Below are 27,024 nucleotides of genomic sequence, written 5' to 3'. Positions count from 1 at the left end.
CACACCTACCTGTAGGGGGCAATTGTATGGGAACACCTTACCATCACACCTACCTGTAGGGGGCAATTGTATGGGAACACTTTATAATCACACCTACCTATAGGAACAAATGTATAAGGACACTGAACCATTACACTTACCTATAAGGGCAAATGTATTGGGATTCCTGGCTGCTGTACCTACCTATGGGACAAATGTATGGAGACACCTAAACCTCACACCTACTTATAGAGGTAAATGCATAAAGACACCTGACCATCACGCCTACCTATAGGGGCAAATGTTTGGGGACACCTGACCAATATACCCACCTATTGGGCAAATATGTGGAGACACCTGACCATCACACCTACCTATCGGGGCAAAGTGATCTATTTACTATTCGTATTCTCCCTGACCTGACGGCCATTTTTTTCTCTGTACAGTTCTCAGCATCTACAAGCGCCAGGCGACGAATCCCAGCGACATTAGCTTCCCCATGAAGGGCTGGCGCGGTTTGGTGGAATGGGCCCGAAATGCAGAAGATAAAGTCTCCATTTCCAAGAACTTCCTGTCCATGGAGGATGCAGGTAGGTACACCAGCTCTGTAATGTGTTCATTAAAGAGGACCTGTTATGCTGTATTAAAAGCATCATTAATGGTTTATCATGAGGTCAGCATGTAGGGGCCAACCCTTGGTCCAGCTCAGCAGAATGGGGGTCCAGCAAACAGGGAATACATTGGAAACATTAACGTGGAGTGTCCATATACTGCGTGATATAAAGCCCTCCACTAGGGGGCAGACTTTGCAATGCTGAATTTAAAACAATCTTAAAAAATTGACAACATGTAGAAACAATACGATAGCTGCACCGGCAATGACATTCAAACAAATACAAATATCCCTGAATGTGTATTCTCTTAAAATAACACTGTGCTCCCTGTTTCATCCGGACAAATCAGAATATTTCCATTTGTGGGTCATTTATCGGAATCCAAGGTTTCTGAAATGTGACGCTGACAGCGCAGACATGGCGTGTTTTACTAAAATGAGCTTTTAGAGGGATTGAACTGTGCGTGGAGGAGTCAGACGGGACTGGAAAGGTCGCCATTAGTCCTGCGACGGGAATGCAGTGTTGCGTGCCATTACTTCGCCGCTGTTCATTCGGATTTTCTGCCTGCAAAATGGCAGCTGCACCCACCCGCTGGTCACATAATGTCTCCCATTCTGGTGCCTAATGTTGTGTGCACTGGCAGCCCAAAGAGCAGCACCAAAGAGGGGTTAATGGGGGATTCGCACAGAGGAGAAAATGACTGCAAGGTTCGCTTGGTGCAAAATGGCCAACGCATTTCTTTAAGGATCAATGGAAATAATGCAAGCCTCTTGCTGAGGTTGGCGGGTAGCAATCTGCAGCACTGGGGCCCTGGGCATGGACGTCCTGTGTTCAAAGATAAAAAGAATTTCCTATTACAACCCTGAACATAATGATTTCCTTTTTCCAGCCAATTGCGGGGACTTCGGCTGTGTACACAGATCACTTTCATTGGAAATGATCATTTCCGGTGACAGATGAAGAACGAGAGCTGTACACATGGCACCATTCCAATGGGGCAGGGATGGGGGGCAGATGAGCGGACTCTATAAGAGTGCACAGTGGTTGTTCCTGGTCGGTTGTTCTTCAATCTGCAACTTCGAGGGACCGTTGCACGCATGTCCGATTTTCGCCCGATGTGATACCAGTAACCATTCATCTTGGGCGACAATCATCTAACGTAGCCCTAGGCTTGATTCAGATTTCTCAGTGGCATGCTTAACTGCTCCTGGGTGCCCATTTTCAACCATTCGCCAGCCAAAAGCATTCAAAAGCCTTTTTGGAAATTGGCCCCTGGGACCCTAAAATCCTGCATGGGATGTCCCGAAAAACTGCACCGCAAATCTCATGCAGTTTCCATGACTGGGTGTCAGTGATCACATGGTCAGGAATTACAATACTTTTTTTCCCCATAAGCAACACCCCCAAAATAAAATTAAAAAGTCCCTGCTAACATTTTTATATATTTTTGTGTACATTAAAAGAGTTTCTGAAACATTCACAGACGGAAATCATTTTCCTATTTCTAAGCAGGGATGAGGTTTATTGGTTAATTTTATTTTTATTACAGTTCCTTTAATAGTCTCTATTTGTTTATAGCTCTAATGTTTTATATACATGCAATAAATTGATTTCCATGCCCCCCCCCCCTACTTTCTGTGATGCAAATCCTGCAGCCCCTTTGGCAGATTCAACAAATCAATAAAGCCAAACGCACCCAAGTGGTCACCGGTGTCCCTTCTATACCCCCCCCCCATTACCATGTGCCATGCCAGTTCAAGCATAAACCCGGCCTGTGAAGGTGCAGCCAGACCCAACGCGTTTCTCTGCTGCAGGGCACCGCTCACCGCCTGCATTCACCACATGTGCTCCATGTTCTAACCTTTCCCCATGAATTATTCATCCCCCTCCGAATCTCTTTCAGCCAAGTAAAAGCTTGTTAGCCCCTGGATGGGTTTGTGGCCTCTTTGTGCTTTGATACAGTTCCAGGATCTCGCACCGATTCCCTGTTTGCTTTTGTGTCTGTTAATGAGTTTGTTTTTTTTTCCGCCTTGCAGATTCCGCCGATGATTCCGCCATGTTTGTGATTGGAACCGTGCTGTACAGAAACCTGGGAGGATTCCTATCGCTGCAGAGGTGAGATTCCGTCCTCTAATAATAGGATCCCTACTGATTGCTAAAGAATCACATGGAGATTCACAAAATTGGGTGAATCTTTGCAAATCACAATTACCAGGAGTCATTCTGCACTAACACACCCCCATGCAAATAATCAGGTGTATCAATAATCAGCACATTGCCAATTCTTCCAATTCATTCATCAATATTTATTTCAATTGTTATATCTAAATCCTGATTGGAAAAAGGGAAATTTTTCATTCTTTTTTGGACACCTAACCATCACACCTACAATATAGGGTGTGGCCAAAAGTATGTGCATTCCCTTTTAATAAAAAATAACTAAAATAAATATGTGGATACCCCTTTAACACTGAACTTATCTTATTATATTCTTCAATAGCTACAAAAATTATAAATCAACTTTCTGTGGATGCCAAAAGAATCTAAAAAACCCAAATAGGACCTTCAAAAAGTAGTATTGACTTCATCACAGTGCTGTACATGTCTGTGCAGGGAGTAGGGCTGTGGGAGGGGCCTAGTAGCTCCACCCCCTACAGCTGCCTGTAGAAATCTACAGGAGGGGGCGGAGACATATTAATGCCCATGGTTTGCTGCAGGCTGCAAATATTTGGCCATTGAATGTCTATTCCATCAGCTCAAACATTCTCCTTTCCTCTTTTCCTCAACCTAACTGACCATACTGTTCCTGATGTATCAAACTTACACTTTTACGGCTTTTACACTCTCATTGATATTTTTATGCACATCCCCCGAGCAGTGACACGGAGGGCAGAAATGATTTTGCTGTGTGGGCCATGATTGGCAGACTGTCCCCAGATTTTCAGAGAGAAGATGGTGCCATACAAATGGAAAAACTAACCACAGCTCACATGAGCATGGTGGTGAGTGGGAAGAATTCCTCTTACATTGCTGGCCAGTGGGAAGAATGTCACCCTTACAGATAGCCAAAATGATCACTGGCGTCACTTAAACTGAAATGAGAGGTGCAAACTGCTCATTGCTCAAGGAACCCCCAGCAACTTCTGGAGGAACCCTCAGTGGGAAACTCTGATCTAGAGTAACGTGCTCTAATTCATACAGCAACTTCAGCAAGAAAGTACCCCCCTTCCCTCCTTATCTCCTGCACTATATGGTCAGTGAGAACGGTATAGGGTTATTAGAAAAGGTGAAACCCAACAACCCACCGTAGACTGTCAGAATTTTAGACCTCCCCAGACCTCAGAGCTTTAATATATGACAAATGCTTTGGGTTCCAAAGACTGTTTCTGCAGTTCCGGATACTACAGATGTGGCTCAGGAATTCATATTCCAATTCTTCCCACATTTATTCACTAGGGGTGAGGTTCCGGTTTGCCGGTATAACTTTGAAGATGTGACCATTTGGTCAAAAATTTACAGGTGTTCCAGCAGAAACAAAGGATGATCAATGGCCATTGCCCCTGGCTGAAGGTTAAACATGGCTGCTCATTGCATACCATAAAAAAGCTAATAAAGTCAGTCGTTTTTTATATTTTTAGATATGTCAAATGCCGGAACACAACACCAACCAAGATTTCCAAAAGAATATGCACAGTTCCTTTATAAGACATAATTTGCTCATCCCAGAGCCCGTTGGTGCTTGGAGGGCTCCAGAACTGGCTGCAGAGGCCATCTGTGATATATTTAGCCCACCTGAGGTTCATAGGTGCAAAATAGAACATGGCGGCCCATCCCATTCATAAACGTGAGATTGTGGCATGCACAATGTCCATTGTCTCTTCTTCCATCCTTTGACTTGATACGCTTTCACTTTCTATATTCTTCCAACCATCCCTTGCTGGATCTGAGGCGATGCACTTGTGTCATATTTTACTGTGCAGAAGCCATCTGCGTAATGGACTTTTATCTCCGTTCAGACCAAATGGACCTTGAAATAAGATGACCACACTTAAGTTTACTTTATGTCCACGCTGAAATATTATCTTATTATTGGCTACTTTGGCTGCAGGCTACGGCACTCTTACTCCGGAGTTACATCCGTCAATCTTAGCCAAGGAAACAGTTAACGCGATGGAAAGGGGTCCATTTTCATGACATTGCAGCGGAGGGTCATTGTTCTCCGCATGGCCGGAAGGGTTGACATTAAATACTCCCCACCTCATAGAACCCAGAAGATGAGTGGTGGGAGGGAGGGGGTGTCTGCTCTACCACAGCTCTCCATAAGGCGCTCTGGGCTGTGAGTTTTGCAAAAATGGAATTTCGGTCTTCCTTTAAGATGGAGGCAGCAACATCCCAAGGCAGCATGCCGAATCTGTTCCGCGCTGATTAGCAGCGATGCGTCCTCCTCCAGGCCGTGACGATTTTATTTCTAAGACCATCTTATTAAACGCAAACACTTCCCTTTATTCTGCCCAGGCCAATTAGCAGACTTAGATTGCATTGAGCTTTTTTTTATTATTTATTTTTTTATTTTTACACACTAGCTGAAAGCAATAAAGCAAATAAAGGCAGCGTATAAAGATGATTGCCGGGGTTCGCTTTGTTACCGAGAGTCGTGCGCAAGGAACAAAATTTATTTCAAGTTATAAAGAACATAGAGAAACAAAGAGCAACACAATTTAATGAGAACTCCACCGGCCACTGCTAATTATTGTAATAAAATGCTAGATAGTCTATAAAAACAAAAAAGTAAAAAATAGAAAAGTTTTGCCAGTTCTTTGCCTGCACTAAGGCAACTTTTTGGAAGTTTTTACCTATGTAGGTAAAGGGTAAGTGAGGGCAAATCATTCCAATGTATGAAAAGTCCATTAGAGACCTAAAATCAATTCCATAACATGGAGTAGGATCCTGCAATACATGGAATTATTATGGAAATTCAACTCATGGGTCTGTGATGGGTACTCATCATGGGCTGTTGTGATTTGAATAACAAAGTGGCGATGGATTTACTATTTACTAGTTATTAAAGGTTTTAAGATTTCACCATAAACTATCTCAACAAACCCTGGATTTGAGAAGGAGGCTGTCCCTCAACTTTGGGTGCCCCTATATTGAGGGAAGAAACATGGCTTGGTATGGTACATGAAATGAAAAGGGGGTCACAGGCTTGCTGACCCTTTTTTTCCATCCCATCTAAACTGCTTGCCATAGGTGCCCCATGTTGAGGGATGGCATGTGGCTTGGTATACTATAAGCAAAGAAAAGGGGGTCACAGCCTTGCTGGCCCTTTTTCTTGTCTTCCCATACTGCTTGTCATAGATGTTATGTTTAGGGAAGGCATGTGGTTTGGTATGGTACAAGAAATGAAATGGGGGTCACTGGCCTGCTGACCCTTTTTTCCCACCCATCCGGACTGCTTGCCATAGGTTCCCTTGTGTTAAAGGATGCCATGTGGTTTACTATAGTACTGTATTGGGCAAATATTGTGCAGAAAAATGGGCCCATCCCCAGTTTTAACCCCCAAGGTCTCTGCTTTCCAAAAATATATCAAGTAAAAAAAAAAACAAATGTTCTGGCATGTAAAGGGTTCACGTGTCTTTGGCAACAATGACAAAGTTTTATAAGGCATTTTAGTTTACAAAGTCCCACGAGGGTTCTCTTATTCTTTTCTTCTTTTCTACAGCCAACATTTTTTTTCTCTAAGACTCTCCATGAGTTTTGCTTTGCATCCAAAGACAAATTCCTCCAGATAATCCCCCGATAAAAATCCCTGTAATTTGCTGCCCCCTTTATATGTGAATTATAATCTCTGCATTTTCACAATTGCTGCCGTCCTTTCCTTCGGTAATGGATGCTCTAATGGAGCGAAAGTCCTCATTTTCTGCATTTGATTAGAATATGATTGCTGTGTATGATACGAAGTGTATGAGAGACACCTACTTACCTCTGATGTACTGTATGGGAGCGAGGTGTGAATGAGGATTCATCTGAAGGAGGATGATTAGAATTCAAAGAGAATATCGGGCTGGGGGAAAAATGTTATTAGAGATCTGAGGACGTCTGCTAATATAGTGGATTAAATCTTTGTTAAATCTCTCCGCCAGCCTCCCCCTTATTTTATATGACCTCTTGCCTCTCCTTTACTCAATTTGCCCTCCAGCCTCCCCTTCATTAAATCCAGCCTCCCCTTCATTAAATCCACCCTCCAGCCTCCCCTTCCCTTTAATCTGCCCCTTTTTTAATTCTGGCCTCCCCTTTAATAAATCTGCCTTCCAGCTTCCCCTTCCCTAAATCTGCCTTCCAGCCTCCCCTTCATTAAATCCACCCTCCAGTCTCTCCTTCCCTAAATCCTGCCTCCAGCCTCCCCTTCAGTAAATCTGCCCTCCGGCCTCTCCTTCCCTAAACCTGCCCTCCAGCCTCCCCTTCCCTAAACCTGCCCTCCAGCCTCCCCTTCCCTAAATCCGCCCTTCAGCCTCTCTTTCCCTAAATCTGCCCTCCAGCCTCTCCTTACCTAAATACGCCTTCCAGCTTCCGCTTTCTTAAATCCGCCCTCCAGCCTCTCCTTCCCTAAATCTGCCCTCCAGCCTCCCCTTCCCTAAATCTGCCCTCCAGCCTCCCCTTCCCCTAAATCTACCCTTTTTTAAATTCTGGCCTCCTCTTCATAAAAACTGCTCTCCAAACTTCCCTTCACTAATCTAACCTCCAGCATGCCCTCATTATCCTATCCCCTTATCTACCCCATCCGCAACCTGACTGTCCCCAGGCTGCCTTTCATTCATTGGATGCTCAGCATCACATGTGGGTGTTACTTACCTCTATCCTACCATAAAGGTCAGTGTTTGGGCACTTCCTGTTGTTGGGTGATTTTTAGGTGTCCCTGTCTCCAAACTGTGCTCCCGCATTGTCACCCGGTCACATGGGCTTCTGACGGAGACTACAGAGGCATCTCAGCATGCATTATGTAGACATGGACAGCTTATCACCACCAGAAAATCCACCTTGAATAATTTCATGGAGCCATTTTTGGTGTTCAAGCCTGCAGCTGCATTTACATAGAATATGTAGAAAGTTCAGGGGCTGATACAACTTTGTAGTGCCAGATCCATGACTTGTGGGTGTCTATAAGGTGTTTTTCCAGCCACCACTAGGTGGCATTCTTTCCACCGACCACCAATTTAGGAAGCTTTTTCACCCCCCAAAAAATTGGTTTATGACGATATTTCCCGCAAAAGACCTGAAATTATTTTAAGGATCCTCAGGGGTGGAAAGGGTGAAAAGGCTGCTGTTGAATAGTCTTTGGTGGTCTTTACAGTTTTTGCTGTTTTCCCCTATTTTTAGGAACGTGACGGTCCTGAACTCCAGGGTGATATCTGTGACGGTCAGGCCATCCCCCCGTGGCACCTCGGTCCCCCTGGATATTGAGTTCTCCCACCTGTACAATGTGAGTAGATGATTTTGTTTTGTCGCATTCCATCGATTTCCACTGAGGGAACCTTACTGTATAACCTTATATCGTATAACGCCCTCTTGTTTTATCCAATCAATGACTCCATGATCACAATAAAGTCCTTGTGGGGCCATATTGGTGAATGAATGGCCAATGGGAGGATGGATGGGACTTCACAGGACTGGCACATGTTTTATTATTTGATGTTTTCTTTTTTTTTTTTTGCCTTTGCAAAGTTTGTAGTGCAGATTCCAATGATGATAATGTGAATGTCGGAGAATAGTTTAGAGACCAGGGAACTGATAATGTCTCTGGGGACTTATAAGTCTGAATGAATGAAGCTGAATGCCTGTCACTGGAAATGATCTTTCGATGAATTATCAATCGCTGTACACACAGCGCCATTCTGTTCTATGGAGGGGGGTGAGCATGCGGCACCCCACTGTGCGCTCTTCCATTGGAGTGAATTGTGGTCATTCCTAATTGATCATTTGATCATCTGATAGAAATAAAAAAGGAAGAGAGGTTGGGGTCTTTTGATAAACAAAAAGGTTTAAATTAAAAATCTCAATAAATTCGTCTTATCACAGGGTATATACAAATTTACATACGAGAAAAGGTCAAGGCCCAAGCAGTGGTCTGGGATGTATCACCGATTCACTAAACAAAGAATTCAAAATCTTTGATTGAGAAACAACATTACTAACCCCGACGCGTTTCGCCTGCTGGCTTCCTCAGGGGTATTCTTAGAGCGTTTATGTTTCCATTAGGAGAGTAGTGCTTGGAAGGGACTATCCATGAAAAGAGAAATACAAAAATATTGGTGCTTGCAAGTAACCTGCATCAAAATATTATGTTCACCCATGAAAGTAACAGAGGAAGTGAGCAATGTGCAGGCAGATGCAGCTTTAGCAAAGTTTAATTTAAAAAAGAATTATAACTTATTTATTTTCCAACTAAATGTGTTATAAAACAATGATGTAATGGGGCAGGGTCTCTCTTCCTCTATTGTCTGTCATTTGCTATCCCTATGCAAGGTACAGCGCTGCATAATATGTTGGCGCTATATAAATACAGTTTATTAATAATTTGTAGAAATCAAATATAAAGAAAAGAATTGAGAAATAAATCTTTTTTAACTTTTGCGTAACTTTTGCCACAATTGTAATACTTTATTATTTATATATGTATTGTGCAGGGATGAGAGCTGAACCAGGTAAATGATTTTTGGTTGTATGAGCAAAGTTTGGTTATACGCTCCACGTGTGTGCCCAGCATGACAGATCACAGCAATGTTCTTTTGGCAGCAATGACATGTTTCTGGCCTTTCTGTTCACCAATTGAGCTACAGAGCATATAAACTAAACACGATGTTGCTTTTCGGCCGCCTCCAAGGTCGTTGTATTGTTGGTGTGTCATTGGCGCAGTGGAATCAATATGTGTCATTAAGTGTATCCAGTGCTGCCGGATTATCACCTTGCCCTGGGCGCACAATATGCGTTAAGTGGAAAGCTAATGGAACTATAATTTAGTGTTTGCACAGAATGCAAAACTCCCCGGCCCCACCCGCAGCTCCGAGCGATGGGGACCCGGCCAGGGAGATGCAAACTTTGAAGCAACACCTAATGCTGAAATTTTCTTTTCTTTCTGCAGGCGACGACCAACCATACCTGCATCACCTGGGACGAAACCGACACGTAAGTCACCTCCCTGCCTGCGTCTTTTTCTTTGCAGCTTTTCTTGGCGATGAGGATGCTCAAGGTGCCATCACACAACAGCCAATCAGATCTGTCTCTGTGGCTCCTCAGTTCATGCCACAGAACAGGACTTTTGATTGGCTGGAATGGCTTTCTGCGAATCTGTGAACCAATATCAGTGTCGTAGAGTAGAAGGATCATACAGATCACTTTTTATATTAGAAATAAACTTTCTGGAGGACAGGGAAGATGGATTTTATATCATAATGGATGGATTTATCTCAGGAATGTTATACCAAATGTTATATATCACTAGCCTCTGTGCGGAGCGGGGTTGCACGAGCAACAAGATGTCTAAAACTGAATGTATAAGGCAATATAGAGCTGAAATACTAATATATAAATGTGTATATGGCTTCAGTACATTCCGGATGTAACTAATTGTGAGTCCCTGTGCAGAACTGACTTAGTCCCCCTCCTCCACAGAGCAAACTTGGGGCCCCTCCTGAGAAAAGTCCAAGGCCCTTGTGCAGCACTTCCCTGTATGTACCCCTACAACAATAACTTATTCCTCCATATCTCCAAAACATATTACAATTGGGTCCAGCATGCTCCCCATGCAGTCAAAAACCTTCAATGAGCTGGTTGACCATGATAATATGCTGGACCTCTGCACAGAGACCACTGTTTGCAAGCAAAGAACAAGAGTCCATCTTTGCAGCATACTGGAAGGCTTTTCTGCTAGGAAATCTAGAACAATTGAAAAAATAAAACATGCACAAGGTGCTAGCATGTGTTGCGGTGCATTAAACACATGTGCATGTGCCACATTGCCTTATTGCATTGGGGTTGAATGGTATGAAGCACAAAATGTAATAACATGAATTGCGGTAAGGGCTTGTATTAAGTGCAGTGTGCAAGACCAATAAATCCTAATGGCAACCCAAATTCATCTTGCTAATGCAAATGGCGGCATGCTTTGTGCTTTTAAAAGTGCAGCATGCACAATTTTACATAATGCAAATCATTGCCATAGCAGAGACAGGCGCAATGCGCTGCATGGCAGACTTGTGTTTAGCCCTGAATTGCTATGGGTTTGTCATTCATTCTACACACGTGTCACATGCAAAAATGCAATGACCAGACCATATTTCTATTTTATTTTGTGGTGATCAGTGGTGATCTGGATTTTGTTGTGCCAATATAGAATGTGTTCCTATGGTTTCATTTGTTCCTATTATTCCTAGTATTTGATCGTCACATTGATAGATTCTTAAGCCAACAAACTTTTAACTTTTTTATTTTATCTAAAACTAAAATTGTAGCTTTGCATATACTTTAAATATGGAGATTTGGCCACCAGGGGGAGCTCTTGGTGGCTCGGTGCAATGACTATGGCTCTGCTATTGAAATACTGTATATATTATTATTATCTGATTGTCACGTTGATACATTGTAGCTGCCTCTAAAGGGACAATATCAGTGGCGTACATTGGGCCTCTGTGCAGAAGGGACTTGGGGCCCTTTAGGAGTCTCTGTTGGCTAAAGAGTGTTTGGGGCCCTTTTGCAACAGCACAATTTGCGCACAAATGCGCAGAAGGAGCACCCAAAGCCCCCCGGGATGCGTGATGTAGGTATCCCAGGAGGCTTTACGGTCATATTCAGTTTTGATCACCGTGGTGCTGCAGGATTAAAGGTAAGTGTGATTTTTTTTTTTTTTTTCAGTTTAGTTCTGCTTTAAAATAAGAAGGCTCCTTGAAAATGTGGGCAGCATGGTGGCTTAGGGGTTAGCACTCCGGCCTTTGCAGCGCTAGATCCCAGGTTTGAATCCCAGCCACGACGCTATCTGCCTGGGGTTTGCAGGTTCTCCCCGTGTCTGTGTGGGTTTCCTCTGGGTACTCCAGTTTCCTCCCACATCCCAAAAATTTAAGTTAAGTTAATTGGCTTCCCCCTAAATTGACCTTAGACTACGTTAATGACATATGACTATAGTAGGGACATTAGATTGTGAGCTCCTTTGAGGGACAGTTAGTGACACAACTATGGGCTTTGTACAGCGCTGCGTAATATGATGGTGCTATATAAATACTATGTAATTATAATAATAAAAATGGTTCTTCTCAAGCCAAACAGGTGAAACACGCTAGGAATGGAAACTTTTTGAAGTGATGAAACTGCTTGTAGGAAAGATATTGAAAGTAAAATAACTTTTCTTTGTACAGGTTTGTTGCTCTAATGTAATTATGTTTTTTTTAAATAAATTAATAACATTTTCCTTCACATATAAAGGTTGTCAACCATTCTATGTAAAGTGAAAATGTTGAGTTTAGGTCCAATTTAAAAAAACATTTTTATTTTCATGATGAACTACGTATATCACTTGTTTGAAACACCCAACCAGACAAAGCAATGTGGCACAGGCCCATGGATAAGGCCTCATCAGAAAAAAAGGTCCCTCTCCCATCCCCCTAAACAGAAGTTGGCATAGCTAGGGGTACAACAAGTACCCATAGCCACGCCCTGGGTTTGTAAGTATAACACATCATCAAACAGAAAGTTGTTCCTTGTAAGAATAAATTTCAAAAGTTGGAGAATGAATTCTGAATATGGCCCTGGTTTCCCGGGGACATTGGTGCAGGGGGGAGGAGCGGCGGGAAATTCAAATAATTTTGTATTGGATTGAATACAAAATAGCTGTATTGAGTCCAATACAAAGAAATCTTTGTATATTATATGTATATTATACATGCTACTGTACAGGTATATTACATGTTTAATATGTTTTTTTTTTTTCTTTAACAGATTTTTGTGTTTTTTTATTTAAAGTTTATTTTTTTGGCCTACAAAGGCCTACAATGTAAATAAAAATTTCCATGCAAAAAAAGTAACACACTTTTTGCATGGAAATATAGACAGAATTAGAACGCTAGGGGGTTAAAGGAACAGTGCAATACAATTACTGATTGCCTAATATTTTTAAACACGTTTGTATTGACCATTATTCATAATTACAATATTTCCCCTTTATCTGCTGGCTTGATTGTAATAGATGTTTTATTCTGTAAGGTTTTAAGGGCTTTCATTGTTCTTTGAAAAAGTTATTAGGATAATTGGTTTCTCATATTTGTTTGTTCAATTTTACTTGTAACCTGATTGAGGAAAGACGAAGTTTGTGGGTGTGATGTAAAATTGGGAAATTTTTGAGAACATTTTTTTTACTATAGGAGTGATATCTAATGAAAATGGTTGTTCTACTATCGATCGAAGTTTGAGTAAGGAGTTCTCCGTCTTATTGAGCATGTAATTAGATGTTTAGGTTTATTATGTCAAGCTCTAATTATTTTGGTTGGGTTTATTAAATTATTGGTTTATTGAACCCTTTGTGGGGTTAAATTTTACGGAGTTCCTTAAAAAAGGTGTTGTCCTGGCGGATCCACCAACGGCGAATGATCATAATGGAAGTGAAGGGGAGAGTGCACAGCAGGGTGTCATTCCGTCATTTCCCCCCCCCCCCTTCCTCTATAGAGCAGAACAACGGTGTATGTACAGCACTCTCTTCCAGTCTTTTGATGTTGGAAAGGATCATGAAAGATCTTTTCCAACGACAATTATTGAACCTGTGTACCCAGCCTTAGTCTCAGGGGATGTACAATGTTTTTCCTCATGCATATAGTCATGTATATCAACATTACACAACCTACACAGATAATAATATTAACAATAAAAAAAATAGCCCATTATTCAACAAAAACAATATTTTTCTATCAAATTACCATGAGATAATACCTAAATTAAATTTCCATTATTCTCTAACAATAATATCCCCTTTAATGCTAAAATATGTATTACAATTCTTTTATTGCCAATATTTAATTTCCATCATTAATTTTATATAATTAAACATAATATAGCCGAATTCATCTAACTATAAATATCACAACTTTTCCTAACTGTCCAATTTTCCTTCTCCAGTGGATATATTGTTTAATAAATGAACTATACCTCAAAACAATCCTTTTTGTATTCCTACTGTAACACCAAGGGAGGATTGGAGGTGGAAGGGAGATATAATTGCTCAGGATTCTTCTTTTATGTGAAGTAATTTGCCCAAGATCCCTCTCCTGTGTGAAGTGGCAGGTGGAAGATTCTCACCTGTGAGGTAATTAATGAAGAAGCCCTAAGGGTGGGGATATAACATAGAGCCAAGAGCTCAGTCAGTAGTTCAACTCTGTTTGGAGACACAGACAGGGGCGCTGTGTAAGGAGCTCTGCTTGTAGACACAGACAGGTGGTCTGTGTGAGGGAGCTCTGCTGAGAGACTCAGAAAGTCGGTCTGTGTGAGTGAGCTCAAAAGTGAGTAGAAGGTTGCTGAAAGCTTGGTTTTGAGCTGACAGGGAGAAGCCCCCAGCTGATAGACAGGGACGTCTGATGTATAGTAAGTGCCAGACAGGCAAGGTTTTCTTTTGGCTGTTTTTGTTATTTTATCTGCAACCTTCAATAAACCTGACTGCAAGCAAGCTTAAGGCTGATACCTTGGTTTGTGATCTGAGTTGGATGAACCAAACAAGTGTCCTTTGACCCCAGCAAAGGCGATCCTAAACTATAATACATTTCAAGACAATTATTATAGAGTGTGACACATAGAACGAAAGGGATTGTTGAAATTTGGAATAATTCATTTATGTGCTAAAGTGAATATTACTACTACTTTGTAAGCTCTTTGGGTCAGGGTCCTCTCCTTCTCCTGGGTCACTGTCTGTATTCGTCTGTCATTTGTAACCCCTATTTTTTGTACAGCGCTGTGTAATATGTTGGTGATATATAAATACTGTTAACCCCCTAGTGGTAATCCCAAGTGTGACTGGGGGTAGATTTACCATGCAAAAACCGTAATCTCGAGTCACACTCGGGGTCGCTAAAACATTAAAAAAACACCCTGTTACGTTGGTGTCCCCTGGCATCCTGCTGCTCCCCGCGGCTCCTCGGGACACGTCTTCTTCCTCCAATCTCCAGCCGGCCACTACACGGTTTCCCGCTGATGTCGGTGCATGCGTCAGTGCGGGCAGGAGGAGCGGCGGGAAATTCAAATAATTTGAATTGGATTCAATGCAACATAGCTGTATTTAGTCCGAAACAAAGAAATCTTAATATAATATGTTATTAATTATATTATTTATATAATACATATGATACTGTACAGTTATATTACGTTTCACTATTTTTTTCTTTTTTTCTTTAACAGATATTTGTGTTTTTTTATTTTAGGTACATTAATACATTTAATAAATATTGGACATATTTCCGTGAGTGATGCCTAAGAATTATAGCCTACAATGTAAATTGAAATTAAAGAATTAGAATGCCAGGGGGTTAATTATAATAAGAAGAAAGTACCAAAAAATCCCCAGTTGTGGGTTTGTGCATCTGTTGATTTAATTGTAGTGAAAAGAGTTGTGATACATGAATATAAAACACTCCGCAACATAACTAAAGACTCAGCAAATGATTGTCTTGTCCTGAATAGTTTTTTAATGCTAATGTCTTCTATTCTGGGCAGATATTGCCAGGTCTCTACAAACCGGTTATTTTTGTGTTGTGTTATTACATACAAAAGACACACAATACAAAATGCATCCTCAGCAGAAGGAAAGGAGATTTCTTTTCAAAGTTTATTGTCTAAAACAAACATAAAACAGGTAATAGTTGTCCCTGACGGTCCGCCGTCCCCTGTGATATATGTCGATAATATAATGTTAAAAACCTATTTGCGGAAAAAACAACGAATTGCAACACTCAACAATCCAGTTACGTAATTATGTGATTTATTACTGCGCTGAGCTTCTTAAGTCATGCGTGCAGGGAAAGCACCTGCTTCTGTGAAACGATCATTAGTAAAAGGTTAACGGGACATCGATCTGCTTCATCCACTATAGCATGGACATGCCGTATAGATCTCCTGCTCTGCCACAACTCAGTCTGTGTTTGTAGGAGTTCATGTGATATGGTTATGAGGTGTGTGGAGGGGTGAGACTGCTGGCGGGTCCTGTGGGATCCAGAGGCCCAAATATTGTTGGGATGCTTTAAAGTGTTATCTAGGTACAAGGGTTGGATGTGCCAATGCACCACCATGTTTATCAAAAGGCACAAAGCCACAGCTTTGATTGAAGGTGTGTATTACAGCCAGTGAAATCAATTTAAAATAAAAAAAAAAGAAAATTGGGTTTATAAGTCCATTGTGCTCCAACCCCCCCCTAAAAATAAACCCTAATGCTTACAGAAATGTGACCCCCCCCCCTTCCAGTCCCATATAACCCACCTTGCTCTTTTTTCCCCTTACTTTGTGAAACAAGATAATCTTAAAATTTACCAGGTCCCTCGTCAGATTTTGAGGCCATTAATCCAGTGCTGTAGCCCATCCTAGCCAGTGCCCTAGTACTTATGTGCATTGCTCTTTTGGGTCCGGAGAAGACTCCACCACTGGATAGCCAATAGGAAGCGTCCTTATCCAACAGACCAGATGGATACCTGCAGAAATAATGATAAGATTCAGCACTGGAGGGTCACATGACTGTGATCGTAGGTGAGCAAACAGAGCTTTAGGATTTTGAGTTGGAGATAGGGGAAGCCAAGGGTCACTTGTTATTTTGTCTTTCCCGATTGACTGCAATGCATTTTACCAAAATGGAATCTCAATTTCACGTCACAATGTCTTGCATCATTTTGGATGACTCTTGGCCAATCCTTTTCCCATTTTCCCGAATAAGAAAACCAGTTGCTGCCGGTATTACACCTCCACCATTCATCTCATAGCATCTCGGAGCCCTCGGGGGACGTCCTGTGCGCTGGAAGCCCTCCGATGCATACAAGCTGTCCAACACGTGTCGTACGCGCTTGTTTTCTCTGGTTGTGTCACTTGTGGTTGTAGCCATAACTCTGATAAGAATCTCATCAACAGCAACTTCCCGGGAGCCGGAAATTTGTTCTTCTAAACTGCAATAAATATTTCAGAGTTTGGGCTTAATAATTCATTAGTGAATTAAGTTTACTCATTTCTCATTACATGCCGGCGATGCCGCAGATCCTCCCAGATGCCTCTGCTCATTAACACCGAGGTGATCTGAAAGGAGAGAGCAGACGGAGGGGGGTAAAGCAAGGTCAGAGCTTCATAGACTGGATCTACCAGAATGTTCTCCTGAAGGTGAAAGGGAATTGTGGGTAAGGTGGCCTTCAAGCGCCTTTTAGGTGTTCGCAGCTCTCTAAGTTCCCCGTCCAACGTAAAAGTGAAAGTGGTGCCAAGGTGATTGTTTCCCTTGCCAAACACTTTGGGGTCTTTTTGTAATCTGACATTCAGACTCTGGTGCCGAATCTTCCAGGTCCATGTGTTTCAAATGCAGTCATTGACTTTCCACCAAAAAATGTTTCGGCGAATGTCAGATTCACTGCTTTATAAATAAACCCTTTTTGCATGGTGGTTATAAGGGAAAGCACTTCACCTAACATCCACCAAGGAACGCCACCTGCGGTGCACTTACTGATAAGAATAGTGAGCAGCGCTATTATTGGCTGGTGGCTGTGATTGATAACACCCCTTCCAGCCAACAGCCAATAGAAACATAGGGCTTTAAAGTTCTGGAGAAGACTATCATGGATGAACCTGGGTGATCCAGCAAACCTAGAATAGATTTCTTAAAATCATTTGCTATTAGGAAATATTCTCAATTCTTAACATCTATTTCATGTTTGCTGGATCACTCAGGTTCTCCCATGATAGTCTATCATCTCCAGTCTCAGAGAGCTTTAAATAATCGGTCGCTCTGCCTGCTTTTTATACTTAATCCCAAACTTCCTCCATGGTTCAGCTCGGAAATTGGAAGCCTATGGGCTTTGTTAGAGGTTTATATATACAAAAACGGGCATGGGGAGGTGTAAACTGTATGAGGGCCCCTAGCAATGATCAGTCAATAGAGGGACCCCGAGTTGGCAGGGGGGACCACAAGTCAGTTCAGGCCAGGGATCCGTCCACCATTGTATATATATCATCAATGGACAAGTGTGCTTTATGGTAGGGTAGTGGGGGGACTTCCAGAAGTGACACCTTTGTATTCTGCTCGGTGAATCTGGATTTTTCAGCTGGGGGAAGAAGAATACACACGTTGTCCCTTTAATTCAGGAGGGACCAGGGCAGATTGGGACTAACAAGCGGCCTTTATGATGGACAATCTGGTGGGAAGGTGGAAGTTGTAGGTCGGGTTTGGCTCGGTGCCGGCTGTTGGAGTCTTTAGCAGGATGCCGAGTGAATGAGCCAGCTTTTGTCTCCATGATGAACTGTTTCCGCTCTCTTCTCTTACGTCGTCTGTCAGACATTCAGCTCATTGTAGCCATTATATGGGGGGACGGACCTGGGAAAATAATGCGAGGCTGCAGCCGTGTGTCCCCAACCAACACAACATGGTAATATCATGAAGGTCCATGATCAAGCCCTGCCAGTGCTGTCTTATATTTGCCTAGAATTCAGTGTTTGGGCGCCGGTGTGGTGCTGGATGAACAATACTTTAAAGTGGATCTAAACCCAGCACAGTGATACTTATTCCGCCAAAACTGAACCCTACTGTTCAAAGCATTACAATTACGGGTGAATCTCAGGTTCCGGTACCAGTGACTCATCCGGTGATTTTATTCCCCCTTTGGACATTTTCCCGATAGTTCCCTCGCAGCCCGGCATTACACATTATGATTATTCACATCTTTCCGGAACAGTGCAAGGCAGGGTTGGCGGCGAACGCATGCTCTCCATCTCCAATTAACCTACTTAGTGGACCGCTCCCTGTAAATGGTGGCCCCGGGGTCACCGTCGCTGCTTTATGTTCCTTGAAAAGGTTATTATTTCTAATATCATTCTGATGTAATGACGGCAGATGGGGGCCCCCTTGTTATGTTAGTCAAAGAAGCCGTAAGTGCGAATCGCTGAACCGTGTGAGCATAAAACGTCTGCGCAGCCACTTTCATGGTAAATGACATTTCTCCGGCGCTCTCCTTGCCGAGGACCATTAAACCGACTCCCTTCTGCTGCTCTCCACATATCAAATATCACACCGAGCTTCATTACAACTCAGATAAGGAAATCCGACACGGTTCTGATCTCACCGAGTTCCGGCACCAAAACTTTTATCTTTTAGGACAATTTTAGAACTTTGTAAAATCTGACCAATCAGCAGCCTGAATTTCTGATGTGGTGGACATTTCTCAGACTCATCCCATTATCAATAGAAACTAACCAATGAGCTGCAGGCATTATGGCCCGAGATGGCCATTACTTGCCTCCGACTTCTGGAAACCATTATGTGCTCCAATTCTTATGTAGAAGACACGCCCACTGCCGCACCCCAATAAATGAATATGGAAAAATTATTGGTATGAAGAGGGACAGTCCTTTCAAATCAGAGGCAGTTGGGAGGTATGAGGAACATCAGAGCCTCTTAATTAGGGACAGACTGGAAGAATGAAGAGGGACAGTCCCTCTAAATCAGGGGCAGGTACGAGGTATGAAAAGGGACAATCCCTCCAAGTCAGGGGCAGGTGGGAGATCTGTCATTAAAGGTATGTTAGGTGTCATTAAAAGTATTACAGGGTGACAACGGTGGAGCACAAATGTAAGACAGGGATAAAGCGTTGTCACCCTATAGCAGGAAGTGCTATACGAACGAGGACCAGAATTGCAGGACCCCCAGAGATTACCGTATTTTTCGCCGTATAAGACGCTCTGGAATATAAGACGCATCCCATTTTAAAGGAGGAAAATCTAGAAAAAAAAGATTCTGAAAGATTATTCCCCTTCTGATCACTCTGTGTCATTCAGATTCCCCTTCTGATCGCTCTGTGCCGTTCTTACCTTTTTTTCCACTGTACGGCAGTTAGGACAGGGAACAGCAGGGGGCGCTGTGCCGGCTTCTTTCACTGCAGCCAGGAGAAGACACGCGGCTGCCAGAGAGGAGAGGAGACACACGCTGCATGCAGCCAGCGAGGAGAAGAGACACACGCAGGATCGGGTATCGGGTGAGTATCTTATTTTAATTATTTTATAACACATTTGTCGTATAGGACGCACCAACTTTCCCCCCCAGTTTTGGGGAAGAAAAAGTGCGTCTTATACGGCAAAAAAATACGGTATTTTATTGAAAGCTGCTGATGTAAAATAGATTAACAAGGCATCTGACATGACAATAAATCTGAGATGAGATTGGTGGAATCGGTTTTACATTCACTCAATAAAGAGCCAATTAACTCACGAGTATTTACAGTGAATGAGAAGTTCCTGAGGTCCCAGTGGTGCTGAGGATTCAGCGGCAGTAGCGCAGCGATTTATTATCGTCCAATCATTTGTATTGATCGTTGACATTAGTGAAACCGTTCAATTACAGAAGATCATTAAACGGCTCATCAGCCTCTGGATGGGAGGCCGCGGACATAAATTTGTGAAATCCATCACAGGCTGGACACGGGCCGGGGCAGAGATCTCACTGAGAACATGGGGTGGGCGGCCTCCATGACACCATGGCTGGGACCTACCATTCATCTTCAAATGATGGGCAGGCAATGCGCGGCCCCCCGGTGAGATCTTCAGCAGGACGAAAATTCCCCAAATATTCCAAATCATAAATATAATCAAGAATTTCTCCACCAGTAAATTATTAATAATTTATACTTACCTGTAGATCCTGCCAGTAACAGCATTTCCTGTCTGACCATGACAACACTTGCAATTAGCAGCAGTGTTGACAACACTTGCAATTAGCAGCAGTGTTGACAACCCGCCATGTGACTTTTTCCTATTGGCCAATGGGCTACCTATCAGAGCTTCAGACATCTTCTGCAGACTTTCTTGGCAGCTGAAGGAGCTCAGATTGAAGAAAGATATTTCTAAGCAGGGCCATGGAAACTGTGCCACACGTCCTCAAAATCAATTTGATCACGCAAAAAAAAAATATATATATGTTTACATGCAAATAAAATAAAGTCATCACTGACCTTTTTAGCTGCAAGCAATAGGGAGAAATTCATCTTCAAAATGTACAGCAGAAATACTTTTGATTTGGTTTCAATATAAATTATTCTGCTTCCCCTCCCAGCACCTGCCTAATATAAACTCAGAGCAGGTGTACAGGAGGAGAGAGCAGAGTGAGGGGATAGATTGCTCCACAGTGCCTTTAGGTAGAGAGGTCAGGTATATTTATTAGAATATTAACATGACTGTGGGCTTTGTACAGCGCTGTATAATATGTCAGCACTATAAATAAATATTATGTAAATATTTGACAGTTCACTTGTTAGTTGGTATACTAAACTTATGGTATTGTCCACTCTGTGGCCCTGATTTAATAAAGTTCTCCAAGGCTGGAGAGAATACACTTTCATCAGTGAAGCTGGGTAATCCAGCAAACCTGGAATGGATTTCCTAAAAGTCATTTGCTATTTGTTAGCATACTGTTTTCAATCCTGGACCAGATTCATTCCAGGTTGTCTGGCTCACCCAGCTTCACTGATGAAAGTGTATCCTCTCCAGCCTTGGAGAACCAAATCAGGGCCTGTGTCAGAATTGTAATAAAAAAAAGAAAGTCATAACTATGAACAAGTTTGTGTTCTCAGTTTTTTCACAGTCCATGGGCCCTCTAAACCGATTCAGGCGGCAAAACAATGACTGCAGAAAACTTGGGGTGACCAGCTTCCAATCACTGCCGGTCAAGGAATCATTTACAGAGATTAGTTCCCGCCCCTGAGATAAATAAAACACGCCCATGAGGAGAAATTCCAAAACACCAACCAGCCTGGTGAGCCATGGGGGGATTTTAATTCACACTATGGCAAATTATTCTGCTGCTGGCTGCCCTTCCGGGGTTTCATTTGGTGCTTTGGAACCAAAAAACCTGCAGCAATAATTATTTTTTTTGATAATACCTGGAAGAGATATTTTATTTATAGGCTGGGTGTGATGAGCTGATCCCGCCCCTGCATTCCTTATATAGATAAATATTTCAGTGAGATCTCCTGCCATAATTCCCGGCTCATTCCTCTTGAAACCCCGTTGTCCCCTCGTGGGTGGGATCATTGAGGAGCCATGTAGTCACCACGCAGCCAATGAAATGCGATGATGGCAAAAAATATCATATTATAGGCGGGCCCGCCAGTCTCCATCTGTCCCCCCCCCCCCCCCCCCACTAACCACTTTCACGGAAGACACGGCTCAGCACACCCCATCTCCATTCACAGCTGGCCGGGGCCCCAGCGCGCGCTCAGACCTTTCACTTCATCAGCTTGTTGGCCAGCAATCCACAGCGCTCAGTCCCAAATGGCGCAAAACGCGCTAGCTTTATTGATGGGCCCTGAATGAAATGTCACTATTGATTTGGTATCTTTAATAGGAAGGATAGACAAGGGGGGGCGCTGAATCCCTGCAACCTCCATTCTGACATTTTATTGTGAACATTCACCATCCTTCATACAAACCCAATAATGTGCAGATTCACCAATTTATCCGTGAATCACTCTGATGTTTGACCCTGCCCCCCCCAAAACTGAGGTGCCCAATATGGGTTACAGCACAATCATAAAGAATGTCTGACTGCTCCTCCCAGCCATTTTCACAGAGCTTGAAGTCCAGTCCCAGGCAGCCTCCGCAATGCATGCTTTGAGCTGGCAAGAAGCTATCCTGGCTTTTGTATGCAGGGGTGCAGGGGATGCAGGATTCTCATTCTTACCCTGAGCTTTGTCATGTGACTATAGTGAGGGCAGCAGGCAGGCAGCAGTATGTACAGATCAGAAGCAGGTGACCTTTTACAAATTCCTGCACGCTGATATATAAATTCTTATACGTTCTGGACAGAGTTCTCCTTTATCGCCCAATCTGCTCCTTGTTTCATTGATCCATCCTAAATTCCTAATTAGATTGATTTTAATTCAGAAGCCAGGAGTACAATCGATCTCGCCCCCGAGTGGTTGTTCCTCGTAAAATAATTAACATCGGACAAATGCCATCTCCTGAATTACACCTGATTATATTCCCCAGCAATTACCCCCCCTCCCCACCCCACCTGCACCCCCCTATATGCAGCGTAAAGATTATACGTCCAAATGTTCTACAAACCTTTCACAATAACAAAGTTTTACAAGGAAAGTTAAAAAAGAAAAGTCAGACAAATACACAACTTATACATGGGAACTACTTACCTGCATTTATATTTCTGTCAATCCTGTCCAGGAATTTACACAACTCTGCTCCACACTCTGTAGGTGACCACTTTTATCTTTGCTGCTGCTTAGTAAGACTGGCAGGTCTTGTCCCTCCCCCAGCCTGTGATTGGACAGTGATAGGAGATTGACGAGCACAACAGCTAACCACATTGGCTCTTCGTGTAGAGCTCCTAGGCGGGTCAGCTATCTATCGGTAGAAATTCTCTCGGGCTTTTTTGACTTTCTCAACATTCATATTCTAAAGGGCCTCCAATAGAAACATTTGTGTGCGTGTTAATTTAGAATGCTCTAGTGATCCTGCCATAACTTTGTTCAGGCACTTCCTGGGAACAGGTGACTCCACTCTATTCTTGCATATTATTTGTTCTCAGGCAAAAATCTAATTCTTTTATCACTTTGGTCATGTTCCCACTATCCCTTTTGACCCCCTTCCTTCCCCACCCAGGAATTCTGGTGACACCCCATGCAGGAGCTTTGAACTAACCTAGGGGGCGCCGGTGCTGCAGATTTGTTCTGTGTCACTGGGATTGCTCAGGTGGTGCTAATGAATGCAGACCCCACCCCCGACCAGCAGTCCCTGCAGCCTCCTTACTATGGACATTGTCAATCAATGAATTTAGTGCTCAAGGCAAAGGAATGCTGGGAGTTGTAGTTCTCTGTCACCTGACCATTTACCAGCACAGTTCAGGGGTTTTCTAAAGGTTTTGTCGCCCCATCCTGGGGCCGTTGTCACTAAACCTGATTTACTCTGACAGCTCCAGTTATTTGCCCTGCCTGTAGGGGGCGAAGCTGCCACATTTGCCACCACTGTCCCCTCTGCCGCACTTCGCTTGTCACAATGTCTCTGCAATAGTCGCCTGACCAGACATCTTGCGCTAGTTCTCTGGCAGCGCACGCTGTCCCATCGCTTCTTTCCAAATAGCCAGCTGTAGAAGTGACAACAACCGGCCAGGGGGCAAATTCTGTAAAAGGCGACACCCTGCACCCATAATTAAGGGAGAGCTCCGGGCACAGAACTCCCTTCAATGATGTGATTGTGATTGGGGAATTCATCTTCCAGCGTGATCATCTGACTTATAATTTCAGGTCGTCACACACCAGCTGAAAGCTGGAATCAGGCTTGCAGTGGTGTTCTTTGTCAGGTGATGGGTGAGAGGGTAATTAGTGAGCTTGCGGGGGCAGATAGCACAAAGTAGGGGTAATCTGGGTTGTTCTCTCCCAGGATAGGCGATGCAGCATTTATGGTGTGTCTGAGAAATTGCAGTGCATGGGTGGGGGTATTGCATCTGCAGTGTAATGCATTGTGGGGTGTAGTGCCAGTAATGGAGGAGACCCATTTAAAGTAAAATCCCCAGGAAGTAGACGGTGACCCCGGATGAGGTCTGATGGCTCAGGATTTCTCTGCACTCCATTGCATTTTGCAGCTGTGGGATGTGAAGTGTAAATGGGGGGTCCTGGGGTCCTGGAGCATTGGCCCTACCTGATTCACCATGCAGGGGTCTTCCATCCCCTCCACCATTTGCCCCAAGATGACTCCCCTTGCAGTGAGCCGGGACACCCCATTGTCACAACCTGGCAGGGTAACAATGCATCAGCAATCAGCGCTGACAAATCTCATCATCTGGAGCGCAGAGACGACACGACTGCATTGTGAGTGACTGAGAGCAATAATGACTGCGCCATCAAATCCGATTATTGTACAGAGAGAGCGTCTCGCCCTCCCCGGGGTCACCTCCCCCTATGGCACCAATTTCCCTGATATTAAACACTCTGGGAGCTGTGCATACAAACACTGACATGCAATATTTGCTGCAGTGCTGCCACCAGGGAAGGGGGACAAGGGGCACTTATGTCCTGAGCCTGGAACTCTTGGACTTGGGGGGCAGGGAGTTTACCTAGTAGGGGACCCCAGAATCGTCTGATGGTGGACCTGGTTGCAGGGCCCTGCCAAAACACACCGCAGGAATTTAGTTCATGGAAATGAAAGGTCCTCTTACCTGCCAGACCCCCCAATTGCCTTTAAATAGGAAAAAGTGCCCAGGACGCAAAAACGACTTGACCCCCTCTGGGTTGCAGACGGTGCACGTGAACAATTGTCTCCTTTTTTAATTTTTTGCATACTATGGGCTGGCAGGATTGCAACCTTTCTATTTGCATTCCACACAGCACATGGCGATGCACTACAGGACAACAGAATGTGAAAAAATGCAGCATGTGCTGTTTTTCTCCAACTAATGCAACGTGCCACGATGCATGCAAATGGAAGAACCACTTTCCTGCCACCTTGGTGCATTAAATACATACAATTCTTCCATTTGTTCCTGTATACATCAGTGCAGTGTATAGATAGGAATTATAGGAATCAGGACTTAGGCCTTGTTCCTGCATTAGGACTGCAGCTGCTGCAGTTGGGCCCATAAAGGTGTCTGAATTTCACAAGTTGAGGTGGACATGCAGGGCATGCCATTCCAGAATTCTCTCGCAGTCACCTTTTATTATTACTCGCATGGTAATATTATTTTGCATCCATTTAGCAGCACGCTCTCCTGCCTTGTTAGCTCTCCTCGGATCATAGCCCGGCCTCCCAGGGGCCCCGGGATGACTCCGGGCTATTTGAACAAGTTGGCAGCTCCCGTCACATCAGGAAATATGCACACACCGGGTCTGACATTGGGAAGGCCATGCATTGTGCAGCCAACTGTAGATTTTAATTTCTGGAGCACCGCCGGTAAAATATTCCGGGGAAAAAGCTGGCGGAACTTTCTTGCAGTCAGATGAACCTATTTTATATTATACAACGTGTTTGTTAAAAGGCAGCAATACAGGCTGAGGGGTGCATGGGTGCATGGGTGCAGGGGTGCAGGGGTGCAGGGGACAGTGTCATCACTCTGTGCCAAAGCGGAACCTCTGAATGTCCCTGCTGTGAGCCAGCCAGTGTTATGGGGGATAAGTACCAACGCATCATAGGATGTTGGGCACTTACATGGGGGACAAATACCAATGCAGCATGGGGATCTGGGCACTCTTATGGTCGGTACCAATGCAGCATGGTGAGCCTGGCACTGTTATGGGGGGCAAGTACCAATGCAGCATAGGATGTTGGGCACTGACATGGGGGACCATGTACTAATGCATCATGGGGAGCCTGGCACTGTTATGGTCAGTACCAATGCAGCATGGTGAGCCTTGCACTGTTATGGTCAGTACCAATGCAGCATGGTGAGCCTGGCACTGTTATGGGGGGCAAGTACCAATGCAGCATAGGATTTTGGGTACTGACATGGGGGACAAGTACCAATGCATCATGGGTAGCCTGGCACTGCTATGCCGGATAAGTACCAGTGCAGGATAGGGAACTCGGCACTGCTATGGGTGGCAGGTACCAATGCAGAATTGAAAGCTGGGTACCAGCATAAGGGAAATGTCACAAAATATCATGGTGATCTAGGCAGTGCCATAGGATAAGTATCCATGCAGCATGGGGGGCGAGTACCAATGGAATATTGGGAGCTGCATACCAACATGGGGGGCATGTACCAATGTGCATCATGGTGATCCAGGCATTGCCATAGGGCACAAGTACCAATAAAGCATACAGAGCTGGGCGCTGCCATGAAGGATGAGTACCAACGCAGCATTGCAAAATGTGTACCAACATGGGGGAACATGTGGCAATGTATCATGCTGATCTATGCATGGGGGACAAGTATCAATAATATATGGGAACCGGGGCACTGCCTGCGAATACGGTAACGTGGTAAAAGGTGTTCTTCTTTTGTTAAAAAAAGTGTGGCATCCCCCAAATCCCCTCTTTCTCTGACCTGGCAACATATAGGCTGGCATCTCCTTAGGAGGAAGGGGAAATTAGTGTGTACCCTTCATATGTGTACAGCAACCTACATGTTTTATAAGGTTACCCATAAATTCGGGAGAATCCCCCAAAAACACCTCCCCCATATTGAGGTTCATATGGGACAATATTTACATGCAGTGGGGTCTGCATT

General features: G+C 43.7%; 1 protein-coding gene across 5 annotated transcripts in view; it reads left to right on the top strand.

The window, feature by feature from the left end:
• ADGRB1 (adhesion G protein-coupled receptor B1) overlaps window positions 1–27,024 on the top strand; it is a 340,003-nt gene that overhangs the window by 209,573 nt on the left and 103,406 nt on the right. For all 5 annotated transcript variants that reach the window (XM_072410568.1, XM_072410570.1, XM_072410569.1 and 2 more), the window contains exons 11-14: window positions 426–569; window positions 2,630–2,708; window positions 7,971–8,073; window positions 9,733–9,776. In XM_072410568.1, coding sequence (XP_072266669.1) covers window positions 426–569; window positions 2,630–2,708; window positions 7,971–8,073; window positions 9,733–9,776 — 370 coding nt within the window. The remainder of the gene's footprint in view (window positions 1–425; window positions 570–2,629; window positions 2,709–7,970; window positions 8,074–9,732; window positions 9,777–27,024) is intronic.

Source organism: Pyxicephalus adspersus, chromosome 5 (assembly GCF_032062135.1).
Source record: "Pyxicephalus adspersus chromosome 5, UCB_Pads_2.0, whole genome shotgun sequence".
In the NCBI taxonomy this organism is placed as follows: Eukaryota; Metazoa; Chordata; class Amphibia; order Anura; family Pyxicephalidae; genus Pyxicephalus; species Pyxicephalus adspersus.
Note: the sequence above shows the minus strand (reverse complement) of the source record. Positions and strands in the feature narration are given on the sequence as shown.